Source organism: Amblyomma mixtum, chromosome 7 (genome assembly GCF_055824585.1).
Source record: "Amblyomma mixtum isolate Tamu chromosome 7, ASM5582458v1, whole genome shotgun sequence".
In the NCBI taxonomy this organism is placed as follows: domain Eukaryota; kingdom Metazoa; phylum Arthropoda; class Arachnida; order Ixodida; family Ixodidae; genus Amblyomma; species Amblyomma mixtum.
The window spans coordinates 32,302,291-32,322,067 of record NC_143018.1 but is presented as its reverse complement, the minus strand read 5'-3'; the positions used below and the strand labels follow the sequence as shown (position 1 = coordinate 32,322,067).

Genomic DNA, 19,777 nt, shown 5'->3' with positions numbered 1-19,777 from the left:
CGGCAGGGGCAGGGGGGCGGTGGCCTCATGTGTGGGCAGGGTCTTGGGTCGGTCGGGTCTTGGGTCGGTTGGGTCTCGGGTCGGTCGGGTCTCGGATCGGTCGGGTCTCGTGTCGGTCGGGTCTTGGTCGCCGTGTCTTGTGGTCCGGGCGGGGGACGGGGCTGGGGTGAGCGGCGAGGTCGGTTCAGGTCAGGCGGGCTGGGGCATGGCCGGGCGGCGCGGACCAGGCACTCACGGCCGACGTCCACGGCAGGCGCAGGACACCGAAGCTCTGGGACCAGGATTGCCATGAAGGCACCCCAGCACCTCACACCAAATGTTACGTGGCGGCCAGCCGAAGAATGAGGCGTGGTGAACGATGGCTATGAGATGGTTTAATGGCCGCTGGCCTAGCGCGGGCGCTCCGTCCCGCGTCACTGCCAGCTTCGTCTTCGTCACAATACACTGCAGCAACAAATCTTCTTGATTAAAAAATTATTTCTTTGTTGAAATGAAAACCTCCAAATCTCGCCCAAAAATTTCCGTGTGCCAAGTATGTGAAATTTCAGAAAGAACAAACTCTCTGAATTGACCGAAATAAATGTGTGTATTATGCGGAAGCCATCTATTTGCTGTACAAATTTTTAGGCATCTCTGGTAATACATTTTCTTTTATTCGTAACCAATGCTGGAAAGAGCAGCATTGGGTGTACAGGCAGGAGTCTGCCTCATGGTCGGCCCAAATCAATCTCTCCTTGCAAAGCGGTCCCATTCACGAAACCAAGAAAATCATAGTCCTCGGCTTCTTATACATAACCAGCAACGCTACGACACAGCACTGGCCCAGCTCCGGCAGGTGGGGGACCAGGTGGGCAGCATGGTCCACCGGGTTTCCAACAAGCGCGGTGGGTTACGATGCAAAGAGGCCTTGCGCGGCTGGCGAACACATTCGTGACCAGTCGAATCTTGCATTCGACTCCCTACCTTTGCCTGCGGAAACAGGAGGAGGATGCCCTCGAGGTCATCCCCCGCAAAATCATGAAACGAGCGCTGGACCTCCCGGTCTCTACCTCTACGAGCCGCCTCATGGCACTGGGGGTGGCATACACTTTCAGGGAGCTTCGGGAAGCCCACCTCAACAACCAGTACACTCGTCTCACAAAGACAAGGTCGGGTCGCCGCCTTCTAGCCCTACTTCACATAGAGCACACCCAATTCACAGAGCAGAGATGCCGCCTTCCCGAACACTGGAGACGCGCCCTCCACATTCGGTCTCTCCCTACCAACACGTCCAAAGAGGACCATAATGACAGTCGCCTGGCGCGGGCGGAAGCCTTGGACCGCCATTTTGGGAGCAAACCAGGAGTCTTCTACGTGGACGCCTCCGGCCCGGACACCAGGGGATGGTAGACGGCCACAGACATACACAAGGGCAAAACAGTAGACGCCCTTACTTTCAAGGCCCAGTCAGCCATTCACGCAGAAGAGGATGCCATCGCCTTGGCAGCCTTCGACTCCTCCTCCAAACACATAATCACCGACTCGCGAGGGGCTTGTCGAAACGTCGAGCAAGGGTGGGTTACTACCCTGGCTTATCGCTGCAGGTCACCCAGGACTGAAAGAAAACGAGGCAGCCGACGCCGCCGCCCGCGCGCTCTCTCTCCGGGCATTTCCCACGGGACCCGACGCTGACCGGGACTCCGATTTCAGTCAGGTTCACACTTTTAAGGAAATGCGAGATTATTACAAATCCACGCACCAAACTCTTCCCACCCCGTGCAAAGGACTCGGGAAGGCCACCGAGCGGGTACTCCTGCGCCTGCTCACCAACACGATGCTGTGCCCGGCAACTCTAAAGCATTTCGATCCTGAATCGACGAGTGGTGCTCGCACTGTGGGGAGGTGTCTGACACCTACTACAAGGTGTGGGCCTGCCCGCAAAACGCATCCCTACCCCCTATCCCAAATCCAACCCGAGAGGACTGGGAGGCGACCCTGTCTGGTTGCTGCACCCTCGAGGCCCAAAGGGCCTTAACGCAGCGCGCCCGGGCTGCGGCAAACGCCACTGGGGTGCCTGACTAGACTTCCCTCCGAGTGGTTGTAAGGGTGTGACCCTTCAGGTCACGACCCCCAACACCTCTCTCTGATTAGATAAATGTTTTCACCACCACCACCACCTCTTGGCGATTAATATTTGCCTTTTGTGCTGTGAAATATTTTCACAGCGCATACCTTCCTTCCCGCCATCTGGCAAAGACATATTAAAACAGAGAAATCTATGATGGCAACCAGCCACCCATTGCTTTAACTTATCTGAAATCGCCCACGTGTTCCTTACGCGCTGAGAGTTGAACCCGTTTACGAAAGAGAAAGTTATTTTTTTGCCTGCAAGCAGGAAACAGTTAGCACAAGGACGCATTCCTACCCTATGAGCCCAAGAAAGATGCACTCACCTGACATGTCACGGCATTCAGGGCTTTCACTACTGCTGTCAATTCCCAAGGTGTCTTCTTTATGCGCCGAAAAGCTATTCAGTGGTCGCACTATCAAAAAATCTGTCCATCGCTTTATAAGAAGTCGCCATAGCACGGGACCAGGATTCGAATGAACAGCTACAGCAGAGCCCACGTCTCACAATCAGGCGACTCGCAGGAAGGTGCTTTGAAGCCACTTCGAGCACGAGCTATGAGTGAAGCAAGAACAAGCTTTCCGTTGATTTCGTTCTCGGCGACTATGCGACGAAAACATTTGTGCCGCCAACATTTTGAGCAGTCTCGAAAAAGTAGTTGAAAGGCGGTCCCGGCAGCTGGCACCTGTCCCAGCTTCATTAAGTCTAGATGCGGAGCCGTCTTTATTTTTTTTTTCTGGTATGCCGTTTATGGAGCCGTTCAATGTGCCAAATTGTGCCGTTTCTTAAAGTTACGAGACACACTGTGAGCTGTTGCGACCCCTCCTGTTACCTTTCCCCATCGTCGGGCTCCATTCAGATCATGGTTGGACTCGTAGGCCCGACTGCAGGCGAGGGGGGGGAGGGGGGGGGGCTAGAGGGCTCGAGCCTCCCCACCCCCCTGGAGACTGAACGATGGGGACAGACGAAACACAGGAATAAACCGGTGTTTTTAGAAGACTGGATTTGTCACTCGTCGGGCGAGACCATGGCTCGCGGACCCGTTCTTTAGTATATACCTCTCCGCCTGTCTACATCTTGTTCTAACATCATCTGAAGGTGCCACATGTCGCGCGTAATACATATGCTCGGCCTGAGCGATCACAATGTCTTGCATTTCACGTTCGATTTATCGCATGCACCATAGTCAAAACGCTCCAAGAACAACAGCGACTATATCAAAGCTCAGCAAAGCTCCCGGCCACCTCTGTGCTACTGCACTAAATGATAATTTCGTTAAGTCGTTTCCTTCTTCATCCAATGTTACCCAACGTCCAGACCTACAACTGTGCGATCCTTTCGCGATGGGTCAAACCATATTCGACTTGCTAGGCACCATTCCAATTATCGATTTCAAACTAACATTCTCTAGCGGCATTGATGCTATAAATGGCAAATATATAATACGGAATGCTAAAGATTATCATCATGGTGTACTACTGAAGACTGGAAGACTGTTGGGGTCATACCAGTACATAAAGAAAGAGATAAATAGAATCCATCTATCCATTGGCCTATATCTTTGAGATCAATAGCATGCTTGATTATGGTACATATTTTTACACATCTTGTTTACTTTCTGGAGGATAACAATTCCTTCTCTCTAACAGAGCAAGGCTTCCGTGACATTCAACTATTTTCCTTCACTTACGACTTGCACTTGTATTTGGACTCCGCTTGAAAATTTGACTGCATATTTCTTGACTTTACAAAAGCATTCGATAAAGTTAATAACTCATTGCTATTGCATAAACTAAGTGAGCTGGACATTGACCCTGCAGTTCTTAACTGGATCCGTGGATTTCCTTATTTTCTGGTTGAATTAATCAGCCTTAATGACGCTGATTCCTTTGCTGTACCACTTGGTTCTGGGGTTCCTCAAGGATCAGTACTGGGCCCCCTTACCTTATTTTTATCTCCTATATCGCTGTGAATTGTCGTTCCCCTCTGTAATGTACTCTGTATCCTGAGAGTAAAATGAATAAATATCTCTGGTCAAGGAGCATGCCCGGAGGAGGGGAAAGGGCGAATGAAAAAGAGAGAGGGGGCTAACTGGCCCCAACCCCTCCCCCCAGCAGATTGAAAACTCGGCGCCTATGGTTGGACTTTGTGGGGAGTTTTGTAGGCGGGGTTGGTACGTGGCTCTGACTCAAGAAAGCAAACATCGAGCACACCACAAGAGTGATATTTCATGCCGCTACCTAAAACTACTACAAAGACATATATTTCTGAACTTTTCTATCTGCAGCACATTGTAAAATCCCGCCCTTTCGAAAAAGAAAATTTTTACTCGTATATTTTTTTGAAAGTCTGCAATGGTTTATTTTGCGAACAGTCTTGCTCCTCAAATCCCCTGAAAAAAAAAAAATTCGTCGAATGGAACCTGACCGCAACTGAAATGCAGCTAATCGCTGTGACAGCCCAACCGAAGAACTCCAGCCTCCGCGGTGGCTCAGTTGTTATGGTGCTCGGCTGCTGACCCGAAAGACGCGGGTTCAATCCCGGCCGCGACGGTCGAATTGCGATGGAGGCGAAATTCCAGAGGCCCGTGTACTGTGCGATATCAGTGCATATGAAAGATCCCCAGGTGGTCGAAAGTATCCGGAACCCTCCACTGTCCCGTGCAACGCTTCAGCAAGCAGAACATGTTGCGAGTTTTCCATCTTACTCCGTAGAAAACTGAAAAATGGAAACGGTATGCGAATGCATGAAAATATAGCAGCGGTTAGTAAATTCTCCTGAGATCCTCATCATCATCAGCCTGACTACGCGGACTGCAGGGCAAAGGCCTCTCCCGTGTCTCTCCAATTAAACCTCTCCTCTGCCAGCTGCTTCCACCGTATCCCCACAAATTTCTTAATCTCATCCATCCACCTAACTTTCTGCCGCCCCTTGGAATCCACTCCGTTACCCTTAAGGACCAGCGGTTATCCTGCCTTCGCATTACATGCCCTGCCCAAGTCCATTCCTTCCTCTTGATTTCGACTAGTATGCATAACCCACGTTTGTTCCTTCACCCAATCCGCCCACTTCCAATCTCTTAAGTTACACCTACCATTTTTCTTTCCATAGCTCGCTGCATTGTCTTTAACTTAAGCTGAACCGTTTTCGTTAGCCCCCACGTTCCTGCCCCTAGGTAAGTACTGGTAAGATACAGCTGTTGTTTACTTTTCTCTTGAGGGATATTGGTAAACTGCCATTCATGACTTGAGAGAACGTGCCATATATGCGCTCCACCTCATTCTTATTATTCTAGCTCTTTCCCTCTCATGATACGGATCAGCTGTCACTACCTGCCCCAATTAGGCGTGTTCCGTTACCATTTCCAGCACCTCGCTACCAATTGTGAACTGCTGTTCCCTTGAGAAACTGTTGACAATTACTTCAGTTGGTATTCTGTATGATAATTTTTAGTCCCGCCGTTCTGTTCGGCCTGTCTCATTGTTCATGCTTTGCAGTTCGTCTCCTCAGTGACTTAGCAAGGCAACGTCATCACCGAATCGCAGATTACTTACTATTCTCCATTAACTCGTATCCCCAACTGTTTTCAGCCTGCCGCAGATTGTGTCTCCCTGCGTGACACCCCTCCTTATTGAAGTTTTATTTCTGAGGAGGTGTCCAACTTACTGTAAGAGGGAATCGCTGGCGCGGCAGCCATAAAAGTTTGATTCAGGACTTGTGCTCCCATCTAGTGAGTGTGGTCGAAGTCGTATTGTTCCCGTCCTCTGAGGAGCTCTCGAAAGACGAGGCGCCTTGCTGGCAGGAGTTAAGCCATGAAGGAAGGAAAATTTAGTTTTTTCCTTCCTCCAAGAGTAAAGCGTAGGACCGCCATATTGCTCTCCCAAGCATAAAATTATGAAGGAAATCCGCAATTCTTGCATGCAGGAGGCGGAGATGGTAGAGTTGTTAGAGCGAGTGCAGGCTCAATCCGCTTGTTTGGCATCCGGTCTTTCTTTATTCTAGGCAGATTACTGCTGCATTGAATGACGCAGTTTGGAACTAATGCGTCGGCTGCACCAAAACATAGTTCAATGGCTTACGAACAAAATGCTCGCCATGTAGATGGGTGGAGCCATCTTTTGTAAACGAAAAAAATCACAGACGTTTTCTTCTTAAGGGGGTATCGTAGGGTAAATGGGTCATATTGGTTTCAGCTTTATATCTCAACCACCTCCCTTGACATTGGCTCTCTGCTCCAAGCTATAGTCGCGATGCCGGCATGCTGCTGTGTGCCTTTCTGCAGCCAGCGCGGCGTAAGAGACGCGCACGGAAACAAGCTATGTATCCAGAGCACGGAGCGCATGAAGTAACTGCAGTGCAATTGTCACCAAGCCTTTAACTAAATAGCCACTTAAAATGCTCACTTTTCACCAGGACAGAGGCGGATTGTTATATCGTTCTGACAACTTGCTTCATGTCGTAGAGACCCTGCAGATATTCGTCCAGAATGCACTTCAAAAATGCCAAACCCTTTACAAACCTCTGCAAACGCTCTTAGATGCTGCTGTACCAGCTGTTTCAAAGTCTGGCCTCCTTCACTGCCCCAACACCCAGCACCACCATGATGTAGACAAGTTGGTGTGTTCAATATTTATAAAGCCGCTACTCGTGTACTGTGCATTTGCCGCCGCTGATGAGAGTGACATTTACAAAGCGTTCTTTCAGAAGGCTCTGTCTAGAAAATATGTAAAATTGTGAATTGATGTTTTTCTGTTTCCTTTCCATTCCGGGGAATAAATATTGTTGCTTCTTCTGCTGAGATTTTAAAAGAAGTTTGGTGTTTCTGTCTGACGTGCATGGATTTCTTGAGTACGAAAAATTATGAATTTTTTAATAACGTTGTTTATTGCCTCAGGGAATCAAGGAATATGTAAAAATAAAATAAAAAAGGGGAATTAAATGAAAGAAAAAAAGTTGGCAGTTTTAGTAAAGTCCAAGAGGGAACGATGATGGGGCCCCAGCATCAAAGCAATGTAAGAAGATTGGTTGTTTGGCGAAAGACCCACTGGTGTCAGGAACCGAATCCTTGTCGGCTTCAGTGCCGGGCAACCCCACAACAAGTGGTGAATATCTGCCTCACTATTCTGTGCGTTACAGACAGGACACCCTGGACGTGGATATAAATATCGATATTGAGGCCATGTTCGAGTCACAAATTATGATTTTAGTTGTGGTAAGTGCAAGTCGATTGCCTAAGCCTGTGATATTCGCGTGAATATTCACGCGTGAGCCCTTCAGCACACGTTCTCGACAAGACGCCGCAAGCTTAAAACAGTCTACTCGCGAACACTGATAAACTACACAGGAAATTCGCATAAAAATGCGCAACCTGCCACAAGAGCGGCGTGCGACCGCCGATGCGCCCTTGAAACTGCGTGCGCGCAGCCAAGGCTTTGGCGCAGGGCCCCAACGTTAGTGGCGCCCCCACCGCGACGAGCGGCGGCGCGGCGCAAATGCAGCTACACCGCGTCCCCTTTTTCTCTCCGAGTTCCGGCAGGCTCAGGGAAAATAGAGGAGGCTATGTCTCCACGCATGACTTTCACTGTTTGAAAGTGATCTGTCTCGCAATCCACTTTTTAGTTCTCTTAATTAGTCATGCTTATTAGTGAAGATGTCATCATTTTTATTTCGTTATTTTCAGCTTTACTAATTGTCTGTTTTCTTAATTTCTTTTAGAAATCGACTGTGTGACATTATTCACCACGGCATATTACACCGTTAATTAATTACTTATTATCATTAAACTTTTACACATTCTTACATCTGTAGTGACGTCATCGCGTGGACACGTTTCGGGGACACGTTTTGCGGACAAGTTCTGCGGACACAAATGAGCTGTGCAATACTTTCGCATTAATAAAAAAACACCTACCGTACTTTGAGGTTTTTTCCGACCTTCGGAGCTCCGAAGCTTCTTTTATTTATTTACAATATTTACAATACTGCTGGTCTTATTGCAAGACCATAGCAGGGGCAATTAGTACAGTGCAAAAAACAAATATAAACATATTATTCAAAGGCAGCAAACATGGCATAAAAGCAAAGGTAGGGAAAAGTGAATTGGCCATAGCAAAAGGATATACAGAACAGATCTTCGACAATGGTAGGCACAATTTCAAAATGCACTCAAAATCGCATACATGACAAGTTAGAAGGGGTTGTCTTCTTGCCTAGATTTGCAGTCACGGTTGCTGCATCGCCACTGTGCATTACGACAAATGCTCTATCTGCGACACGAATGATGATAATGATTGAGTGCAGGTGATGTTACGATCCAAGCGATTCCATTCACTAATGGAGAGAGGGAAAAAGGAATGCTTAAACGTGTCATTATGGCACACATACTCGGTTAGTGTGTTCGTATGTTTGTGCCGTGAAGGTGGCGTAGATAGTGGTTTGAGCGACGTCGCCGCCGTTGGTGTCACTGAGCCAAACCATTAATCAAGAAATAAAAATAACCGTTGCCGCGACTGGGATTCGCAGCTGCGGCGCCGCGAACTGGTCACCTTCGGTGGCCACTGCACGAGAACACTGGGCTGCCGCATTTTTGTTTTCTTTATTGCCGGGCTTCGACAAACAACCAAACAGCAAGAAATAAAGAGCTCAACAAAGGGGTAGACGGTTTGTAGGTCATCGCCGCAATCGATCACGCCTCGTTTGAAACTGCAACACACTCTCGCGCTGTGCATTGCGCATCGTCTTCTTCATCAACTAATGCTACTATCGAACAAATATTGTCGCCAGACGTGCCGATGACCCAGCAAAGCAAAAAAGTGATCCTACACAGCCTGAGACACAGACAGAGTTTCGATCAAATTTCGAACTAGAAGAATCCTAATCGTCCTTAGTATTTATATCGTTGCCGCATGGAATATCAAGAATCTTCATGACCCTTTTCGCGCCTTACTTGACCGCGTCGAATCCAGCGGTCTCGGCCATCCCCCTTTACTCCGCATCCACACCAAAAATCCGGAAGGACCACTCTTCAAGTCAAGAGGTTAACTTGAGTAGCCTCCTCCTGCACTAAAACGCACGGTTCTCTGAATAGTGGCTTGGTTGAATGCGTAGTTTGGCATGTTTGTCCATCATGCGGCTTTTCCACAAACTAAGCAGGCCTATTAACATGAAAATCTTTCATCACGAGCAGAATTCTTTAGCGTAAGACGTGATCTCCACGTTCTTTTTTTACGAGAAGTACCTATGTTCCAAACGAACATAGCATCACAACACAACACAACACAACACAACACAACACAACACAACACAACACAACACAACACAACACAACACAACACAACACAACACAACACAACACAACACAACACAACACAACACAACACAACACAACACAACACAACACAAAATAGCACAACACCACACAATACAGCACAAGAAAACAAAACACAACACAAATAATTTCATTGTTCAATAGCTTCTCGTTCCTCGCAAGGGCAGCGATTTACTGACCACGGTACAAATGTACCCTTAGCGCGAAGGCACGTCCTAAAGTTTAGGGTCCAGGTTTTACATCTAAAGAAGGTTTTCGTGGCCTATTACCGGTGTCAAAAAAGGCTAGGTAAGGCTGCACGTATATGGGTAGGGGAAGTAATGAAAGCTTGCAACATTTGTCATATTACTTCTCAAGAGGCCGTGAAGGTGTTCTAAGAAAAAGTGAATAGTCATGAATCCGAATGTATCATCCCAAAATTTCCTTACGACCATGTCCAGAAAAGACAGACGACGGCCTAGCCGCCTATTAAGCAGAGCTGCCAGGAAGGGGTGGTTTGCAGTTTGAAAAATAAATACTCTGAAACAGGTTGGTCGACAAAAAGTGGGCGATCTATTCCCCAGACTCTATCAAGGAAGCAAAAAATTATGTCTACGCATAGGGTCCCTTTGAAAGCACCCCAGAAAAGTAAAAAAAATTGTATGCTGAGCATTTGCGTCACAAAAGTGACGCAAATGCGTTGTGCATAAGTGCTACTACGCAACGTCGCAACGAAGATATTACGAATTTTTGTCCCCGCAGGTAAGAAGTGCTCCGAATCTCCCCAAGCCTGCTTTTTCTACCATACTCTTTTTAGGAGAACAAAAAAAATGATCATGACATCATCATAGCCAAATGCCTCAGTAGAAGCGACATGCCACGATTACCTGCGTTGTTTAAGATACTGAGGTTCGGGGGGGGGGGGGGGGGACGGGCTTCACTGGTTTAGTTGTCCAGTTATGCGCCTTTCCTGAAGATCAAAGGAGTCTAAACCTTGCGCTGGTTTTGTGAAAAGGAAAGGCACAAACTACTTTTCAGTTTATAAGAGGACGGACGCTACCGCCTACTCACAGCGTGTCTGAGGTGTCCACTGACCAAGTGAGTCAGTTTACACTTGTTACTCATAGACTTCACACGTGCAGACACGCACCGCTGAACTCGGTGAGGAGGAGGAAAAAGGTTTTATGTTTCATGTAACAAACAAGGTATGAGTATTGGTTAGAATTTCGGCTATAATTGCTTTCACACTGAAAAAAATCTTTAACCACAACCACTTCTACGTATACAGAGAGTTGTTCGGGGGCTTCTCTTAGTGGGAAGCCTCCTTACAATCTAGGCGCAGTCCCTAGTTCGGGGCCCCATTGGTAGTGCTAGTGGTTGCCTCTACCAAGCACCCAGTTTTACACCCCACAAACATATACATCAAGATAACTGCGCTAAGACTGACATACTTTTGGCGCAAATGACATGCGTGACATCAAACACCGCATTCGTTGCCTAAGATAAGAAGGAAAAAAAAAAGCCCAGCTGGTTTAAGTTTCTGCTCGATACAGCGGTACAAGCCTGACCGCCGACATCACCGGTACATCTGCACAATTTCATTTTTTTTCTCACTTACTCACAAAGCGAGAGAGTGCACAGACGTTGCGATCAGGTGTAGTGCAATGAATAATGCAACAATAAATGTTATTCAGTTGGTACAGAAGATGCATCGGCATACAGTTCATCATCTTTGTAGAGCCATGCTGCCCGCAGGGTCGATGACGGGTGAGGCGAGTTAACAGCTGTCGATGCTGTAAAGCGCGTGTAGCCACGACCACCAATAACCCGAACGCCATCTGCAGGCGTGTTTTTTTTTTGTTATCTCCTCATTTCTCCTTCTCAGCCCGCGAAGCGAGGCAGCGGCTGACATAAGAGGGCCGGCCGAATTGGCGTCCAGAGAGCCCAGCCAGCGCAACCTAAGCGGGAGTCATGCGGCAAAGGTAAGCTTTCTGAGTGTAGCCCTGCCTCAGGAAAAAAAAAGTTTCCAAGACGGTGCGAGCGATATGTGAACCGCATTGCGGCTTATCCGACCGGTGGTATGCACGGCCGCAGCCTGTGCATTGCACTGAAAACTCTGGCAGATATCCTTAGAGGAAACATGGTAGTGAGCTGGGCCGATTGGTAAATTGGTTCCATTTAAACACATGCCCACAACTGGAGAACAGCCGGAAAAAGTGTACAGTGCACGGTATTTACTTCGAACCAAATAGGTTTCAAAGGGAACAACACATGATCTCTGTTTATCCTTATATGAACGGCTACACTCACTGTTATTAATATGAAAATAAGCGACCGATAAATCTCGTGTTCGATCGACATTCCTTGATGATGGGACTGGCTGTTATATCAGAGCTGCAATAAATGATCGACTACGTGTAATTTGCTCAATAAAATGTTGGTCTGGGAAAGATGGTAAACATAGTCTGTATAAGTGTTCCCTTTTATGGTGGACAGCACTGTATATTCGTGCTATCATCACCTCCTGGGCGTTAGCGAATTTTTTTTTCTCTTCATATTTTACGTATGTAAGCAAGAAAAATGTGAAAAGTGCGAGGGAAGATGCACTTTACTTGGAAAGAGGCACCAAAAAGCCGAAATCGGGGCATATTTTTTTGGTAAGCTTAGTGGCTAGGATTTGACGCCCTGACGAAATGTAGGGTCTTGGGCCGTGAGATGTACATTTCGCTTAAATATAGGCCAGCACGGGAGCATTGTACCGAAAACGAAGGCAGTTTTTGGTTGTGTTCATATCACCCTGAAACATCTCAGAGAGGAACGAAAGTTCAGTGTGGACTCTCCTTTAGTACTGTTCTGTTCTTTCTGAAAATGGGGTCTTTTTATCTGCCAAGTACTTATAAAGTACTTATAAAGTAAAGTATAAAGTATAAAGTACTTATAAAGTATCATAAAAACGAAGCCGTGACGCCGTTGATGCAGACCCTTATTAGTAAAAGTACTAAAAAGTCCGAGAGGTTTGTGTCTAAGCCGTGCAGTCGAATTCCTGCAACATTCATGCAAGTCCTAACTTCCAGAGCGCAGCGAACGTGAGTTTCTGTCACCATCAAGTGATTTGCAATGCTGGTGATACATATCGAGTGACACAGCATGGCTAAGAAGCGAACCTCTTGTGCTCTAAACTTTCGACAAATTCTGTACAGCTCCACTATGTTAGTAAATCTGGCTATTCTTTCCCGGAACACTTAAATTTAACGCGGAAAAAAGAAACAGACGCAAGGACGGGCTGTACTTTCAGCTCATTTATTCAACGAAGCACACAAGTTTTTTCGCAAGGTACTAGGATGACCGCGTGAACGAGCCAAATGAACACAGCGAAAGATTGCGACAAAAATCACAAAACCTAAGCCGTACAAAGGAAACGCAGCTTTTCCTTTGGTTATAGAAAAACAGTAACCCTAAGGGGTTACTGTTTTTTGCCTTCATTGATTAGTCGCCTCAATTGAGCACGTCTTTGTTCAGTGGTATTGCACTAAGCGGGACGCACTTACAATATTTCATGAAGTGGTTAGCCTCACGCACCCTCCTAAAAAAAAAAAAAAACTGCAGAGAATATTTACTGCATTCGAATCGTAGCGAAAGCGCGGATTTGTGCTACGTAGAAGACGACGGTGAGCAGGCAGTGTCGCGGGACGGAGCAGATGGAAGTTGATGAAGACGACGCTCTCGAATGCGCAGCGCGAGAGTGGTGCGAGGCGTGTTGGCTGCGGCAATAGCCTAGTGGTCTCGCTGAGCGGCCCTTAAAGAAGGTCTGTTCGCGCAGCCACGGGTTCGACTCCCACTCATGGGGGTTTGACCTCTAACACAGCTGAAGGTCAAAACTTAGCAGACGCCGATCGAAGCACGACGTCACGTAGTGAAGTTTTCGCTTCAAAAAAACGGTTCCGGTTTCCCATGTCGTTGTGCTCGCGCAGACGGTCTTTTATGCGACCGGTCTTGATAGCCACAAGATAGCGGGAAAGTAGTAGACCACGCAGTCTGTGCACTAGACGTATGTTGTTTCGTGTCTTTTGCCCCCATTTTCGCTTGGAAAAGCGAAGATGAGGGGATTTCATGGAACAATAAACGTCGAGTACGCATACGGCGTGGTCTACTACCTTCCGCTACCTTGCGGCAAGAAGTATATAGAGCGGTCACATTAACGACCGCCTGCGCGAAACAGCATGGGAAACAGGAACCATGGTTCTTTTTATTTGCCATTCACTTCAGAGAGTGCGTTCCGCTTTAAAATTGGTGCCATATACAAGGTGTCGCCATCAACGAACGCGGAAATCACTTAAGCAGAAAAATTACAATACTAGGGAAAAAAAATTGGAGGCCTATCAAGGTTAAGCCCAGTGGATGCGAAGCATGTCCTTAGCGAAACCTACGTTAATATGCTTCGCATAATAACTGAGTCAGTTAGCCCTCGATGCCCTTTGGCGCAATCATTCTTTGTGCTTTTTCGATTGTTAGTGCTGTTATGCTGTCATATTAGCATCACGGAGGACGTGCCGAAACAAACAAACAAAAAAAAACTTCTGGATTTCATTCAATAAATCAGTTGGAAGTAGCGCTTATCGACGTGTGGGGGCCTTTCTGCGTCTGTGTCAATATTTAGTGCTTCCCAAATGCCGTCCGAGCACTCAGAATCTACCACTCTTACGGCGAAGTACAGCCTCTGTTGAAAGTTTAGAGCCCAGATGGTCCGCTTTTGTGCCATGCAGTGAGACCTGATACGAATCGCCAGCGATCTGAACTTCTTGAAGGTGAAAGGAACGAGGAAGCTAACGAAAAGATTGAACTTGAATTGGGAAATACTTAACTGCATATGAAAAAAAAAAAGTTATAGCTGGAACGTTAAGAGACAAGAAGCGAGCAGAGTGGGTGAGGGAAGAAACGCCAGTTAAAGACATGCTAGTCGAAATCAGGGAGAAGGAATAGGCATGGATAATGGATAAGGGAGAAGGAATAGGCATAGGAATAGGCATGGAAGGGATAGGCGTGTAACGAGAAGGTGATATAACCGACGGCTGTTAAGGTTAACGAAGTGGATTCAAAGAGAAAGCAAGCGTAGTGGGGACGGCATAAAGCTAGGCGGGCACGTGAGATTAGGCAGTCTGCGGGGATAGGGTGGCCGCAGCAAGCTCACGACAGGGTTAATTAAAGAAGCCTTTGTCGTGCAGTGCTCGTAGCTAGGCTGATGATAATGATGTCATGGTGCAGTAAATCTATCACTGCCACGCTTGCTATCATGTACTGGTCAAGTATAGCCGTGAGGCCTGTACAATTTAATTTCTTCACGGCGTCGGGAAAAGAGAGCAGAAGTCCGGATCAACATTGCTGTTGCAATCAATTTCCCGCCGTTTTCACTGTTTCTCCCTTTCTATTCTTTTTTTTTTTTAATCACGTGGTTGGATGCGTACTTTATTGCCACTCCATAAAAATGGTCGCAGTCAAGCTGCATTCGTTCATCAACTCAGAACGATTGAAGGCATTTTTATGGAGTGGCAGTAAAGTACGCCTCCGACTACAGGGTAAGAAAAAAATAAAAATAAAACTCCAACATTTGAGATTAACGAGGAAAGTATACGCCGAACCACACAAAAATGTAAACAGGAATCAAGGGGTCACTTTAAGCAAATTGCTATCGAATACTTATATAACTGACGTCAAATTCAGCTATATGTTTCCAAATTCGTACGATCCGCATTGCGCCTTCTGCGGTGAAGTGGCTAACTTACAACATATGTTACGGGCATGCCAGAAAAACATAGCTATGCAAAGAATCAATAATCCAACAACTTAGGACTTCGAGGCGGTGCCGTCCAGCTAACATTCGGAAGAGCAGCTTTCGCTGGTAAACCGGGCGAGCGGCTGCAAAAGATAATGGGCTCCTGGAATGAGGGCTAACCCAACCATTTTATGCATTAAACGTTCCTGTCTTTCTCTCACTCTTTCAGTGATTCTGCATTAAAATATTGCAATTCCGAAATTAAGTGGCTGCGGTGCGCAAAATTGGTGTACGACATATTACATCCGATTGATCATACTGGAACTCTCTGTAAGAGTCGAGATTTTTCAAGTAATTTAATTTCTTGAATAAATTTACATAACAATCAGAGGTAGTATATACATCACTTCCAATAAATCAATTAATTTACAGTAAATCTGGTTCAGAAGTCAGGAACCTCAAGACAGACATTCCTACCCTACTTGAGCGACAAAGAATACGTTCTGAATTTTCGTTTTGAATTCTTGCAGTAAGCACTGCAACATTTTGGTGAAATCAGATCCTCACCCCGCGTCACGTCAAATCACATCGCATCGCATCGCATCGCATCGCATCGCATCACATCACATCACATCACATCACATCACAGCTGAACTCACAGTGAACCACATTTTAATTTTATGAATAAAACTTGAAGAACTAGGAAAGAAATATTTCACAACATTTCACAGGGAAAGCATCCCATTACACCCCGTGTTACTTTTAGGTGATCGAGCACTGGTTGACTTCTTATGTATTTTTAGGTTTCTTAAGGAAGCCAGCGTTTTAAACAAACTCTAAGTATAAAAAGCTCCACCTGTAACAAAAACTCTAACCTTGTGTTTGGCACATCATAGCCTCAGTTTTGTGCCATGAAAATCAATATAACTAACTAACTAACATCACATCACTGTTCGACCTATAGGGCAAACGCTCTCCTCGCGGAGAAGTGTCAAAGGATGCTTCCATATCTTCTGTTTCCACAATTTCAGTACGCGAAACCTGTGATTCCTGAATTTGTGCACTCTTTCCAAATTTTTGCAGCATGCTGCTCATCGTATGCCTGTGGGTAGGCACGCTTGTGCAAACATCGGATGGCGGTAGCCTCTCCAGAGAAACCATGGACGCCCTTGCAGAAAAAGTTAAGGAGACGCTGGCGCATGCAAAGGAAGCGATCAGCGAACAAGGTGGGTTGGATATCGCTTAATCGTCTTCATTGGCCGCATTGGCTTTGGAAGCAATCTTCACCCTTCGCGGCCCCTAAAGTAACTAACCAAGAAGACCTCTCTGTTCAATTATTGGCGTTGAAGGTTGGGACATAACATCTAACATCAAAAGGCGAAAAAAATCACATCCTTATTTGCGAAAATTCAGGGGGCACTTTGACTGTCTAAAGTGCGTAGAGGCGAAAGCGTTTTCCGCACCACATTCGCTCTTCTGTGGCGCTGGTGACGTCACATATAATTGAGTACCAATTACTAAGTGATGACAAATCACTAATTAATGGTTAATTACTGCTTAAGGCCTGAATACTAATTAACTGCTAATTAAGGACGCTTAAGCTTCGCCTTTAGGAGTGGAACGCGACAGCGTGTTGTAGTGCTGCCAGGCAGTCCACGGAACGCCACCACCCGTTCGGCGCGATGCCCTTGCCTTTTGAATGCAACGCTTTTTGAGGAAATGAAATGGCGCAGTAATTCTCTGTAATCTCGGTGGACACCTGAACCGCAGCGTAAAGGAAGGGAGGAAGTGGTAGTGGAAGAAGAAAGACAAAGAGGGCCTGTAATGGTGAAAATGAAAATTGTATTTGTGGAAAGGAAATTACGCAGTAACTGTCTCACATATCTCGGTGGACATCCGTCGAAATTCAGGGGGGCACTTTTTTGACCTAAAGTGCGGTCACTGATGTGTGGTTAAGATGTTCAGCTCCGCCTCTGGGAGTGGAACGCGACAGCGTCTTGCAACGCTGCCAGGGAGGCCATAGAACGCCATCGCCAATTCGGTTCTACACCTCGTTCGTCGGTAAATTGTTTCTTGAGGAAAGGAAATGTATCTGTCTGTCACATCTCGGTGGACACCTAAACCTCGCTGGAAGGGAAGGGAGGAAGATGGGAGTGAGCGAAGACACCGTATTCACTAGACGCGCCTTTGTTCATTCCAAACCGTCGAGCTGGTATGGCGGCTTAAATTCTTTATAAAATGCCGCACTGAATCCATCTGGTCCTGGTGATTTTCCTAGGTTTAACTGATCTATCGCGTGCTCTACCTCGCTGTGAGTTATTGTTAGTTCCATTTTCTTTTTGCTTTCTTCGTCAAGCCGTGGCATTGCACCAAGAAACTGATGCGTAAAGGCTACTGCGTCTACAGGAGTCGATGAAAAAAGCCTCTGGTAGTATTCATTAAAGGCTTCTTTGATGTGGTCAGTGTCTGCCGATAAGGTACCCCCCCATTCTATTTTATCGATGTGATTTCTTTCAGCGCGCGCTTTTTCTAGACCAAGAGCACGTTTCGATGGCGCTTCGCCAGCAGCTGTGTCTTCCGCCCTTGCCCTCACTAGTGCTCCGCGATAACGCCGTTCTTCCATAAGCTCTATCTTTTGTTTTGTTTTCCTGACATCTTCTATCCATTTCCCAGGCTCTTTGCATTCCTGCTTCATCAGCGTTTGAAGCAGTGCCCTTAGCTCAGCTTCGTCTTGGTTTTCCTTATAACCGATACATGTCGCCCTTTCTATTGCTTTGATTTTTAAAGATTCTTTACTTAGCTCCCACTGTTGCCAAATCTTCAGGTTCTTGCGCGGGTTTATTTTACCTATTTCATCCTTTACTGCTCTGTAGTAGATTTCGTCTTGAAGAAGCGTGTTGTTTAGCTTCCACATTTCCCACGAAAATGCCTTGCTTCGGTTCACACTTCCCAGGCAGCACTCAACTAAACAGTGGTCTGAGAAGGAGACTCCCACAACTTCATAATGGTTGCAAACAGGGGCAAGGTCGACTGATGCGTAAATGCGGTCCAGCCGTGCATGGCTTGAGCCCTGGAAATGAGTGAACTGCACTGTCCGCGCACCCTCAATAAGTTCAGCCCCAGTGCTGTGTACAATTTTCAATGAAGCCTATAAAATAAACGTATTGCCTCCGTCTTTTGGGATCTCCCATACAGTGCTCATACCTAAAACGGATGACATAGAGAAATAACAATTGGTTACAGCGTATCGACCCATAGCACTCACTAATGTGGACTACAAAATTTTTATGAAGGTGTTGGCGCGTAGACTGCAGACAGTGATATCGGATATTGTTGGACCCCACCACACATGTGGAATCAAAGGGCGCTCAATTTTTTCCAACATTCACAAAGCGCGCAGTGTGCTTGAAAGCTGTGACGACATCAATGGGCGAGTAGCGATGCTTCAGATTGACCTTGAAAAGGCATTTGATTGTGTTTCTCATGAAATTTTGTTTACCGTTTTAGACCATGTGAACGTCGGTTCAGTTATCCGTAAGGGTGTAGCCCTGGCGTATCGAAACTGCACGACGAGACTGATTGTTAACAAGAGTTTGGGGGCCCCCATTAGCGTGCAGCGTTCGGTGCGTCAGGGCTGCCCCCTCAGCCCTCTCTTGTTTTGTATTTACATCGAAACGCTGTGCATGAAAATCATAGAAAACAATAGTATTAATGGCTTTAGGTTACAAGCAGCTGAAGTTAAGCTGCTGGCCTATGCAGATGACGTTGCAGTATTTACGGTTGATCAGGGGAGCATAAGTGAAGCTGTCGGGTGTGTACGCGTGTTCAGCAAAGTCACAGGTAGCGGGGTTAACTGGTCCAAGTGCCTTGGCCTCTGGCATGGATGGTGGCCATCCCACCCGGACCATTTCGCCAACGTACCGTGGGCGACGACCCCGGGCAAGTATTTGGGCGTTCCGCTCGATGCTTATCGCGATAGCGAGGACTATTGGAAAGAGCAAATTAAAGACGCACGTGACCGAGCTGGGAAATGGAAAGGCACCAGCCTTTCAATTTTCGCCAGAGCTACAGTCTGCAATCTTTTTTTTATTAGCAAACTCTGGTATGTGATGCAGGTTTTGCATTGCTCGCGTGTGAACGTTCAGAAGCTACACAGGATTTTTGCAGTTTTCATATGGGCGTCCGAATGGGAACGTTGTAGCAGAACGAACCTGTTCCGGAGGGTAAAAGATGGGGGGCTAGGGCTAGGGCACCTCTTTTTAAGGCAGCTGGTGAACCGTTTTTTGTTTTTTCGCGACGTCACAGACCCGTTCTTGCGCACTGTGTGCCAAGTGAAGCTGCGGCGATTGCTGCCGGAGTTTGTGGTATCCACAGAAGAGCTCTCTGGTGGAACTTTTGGTTACTACAAAGAGATTGTAGCAAGCGTTCGGTTTCTTTCGGCACGTTTTTCCACCGATTATTTGTGGAAAAGCAAAAGGAAAAAGTTGTACAATGATCTTTGTGATATTGTTTTCCCAGAGCCCATGTACAGGGCCTTGTACAGTGGAGGCCCGGGAGGGGATGTTTTAAAAAGGGTGAAGAAAATGCAGGTGCC

At 46.7% G+C, this 19,777-nt stretch overlaps 1 protein-coding gene across 1 annotated transcript in view; it reads left to right on the top strand.

Annotated features, from left to right (window-relative positions):
* The first annotated feature begins 11,384 nt into the window (after positions 1 to 11,384).
* Positions 11,385 to 19,777, top strand: part of LOC149335570 (immunomodulatory peroxidase-like) — a 51,081-nt gene continuing 42,688 nt past the window's right edge. Inside the window, exons 1-2 of the mRNA XM_089553972.1 lie at positions 11,385 to 11,395; positions 16,267 to 16,409. Of these exons, the coding sequence (XP_089410098.1) occupies positions 11,385 to 11,395; positions 16,267 to 16,409 (154 nt within the window). The remainder of the gene's footprint in view (positions 11,396 to 16,266; positions 16,410 to 19,777) is intronic.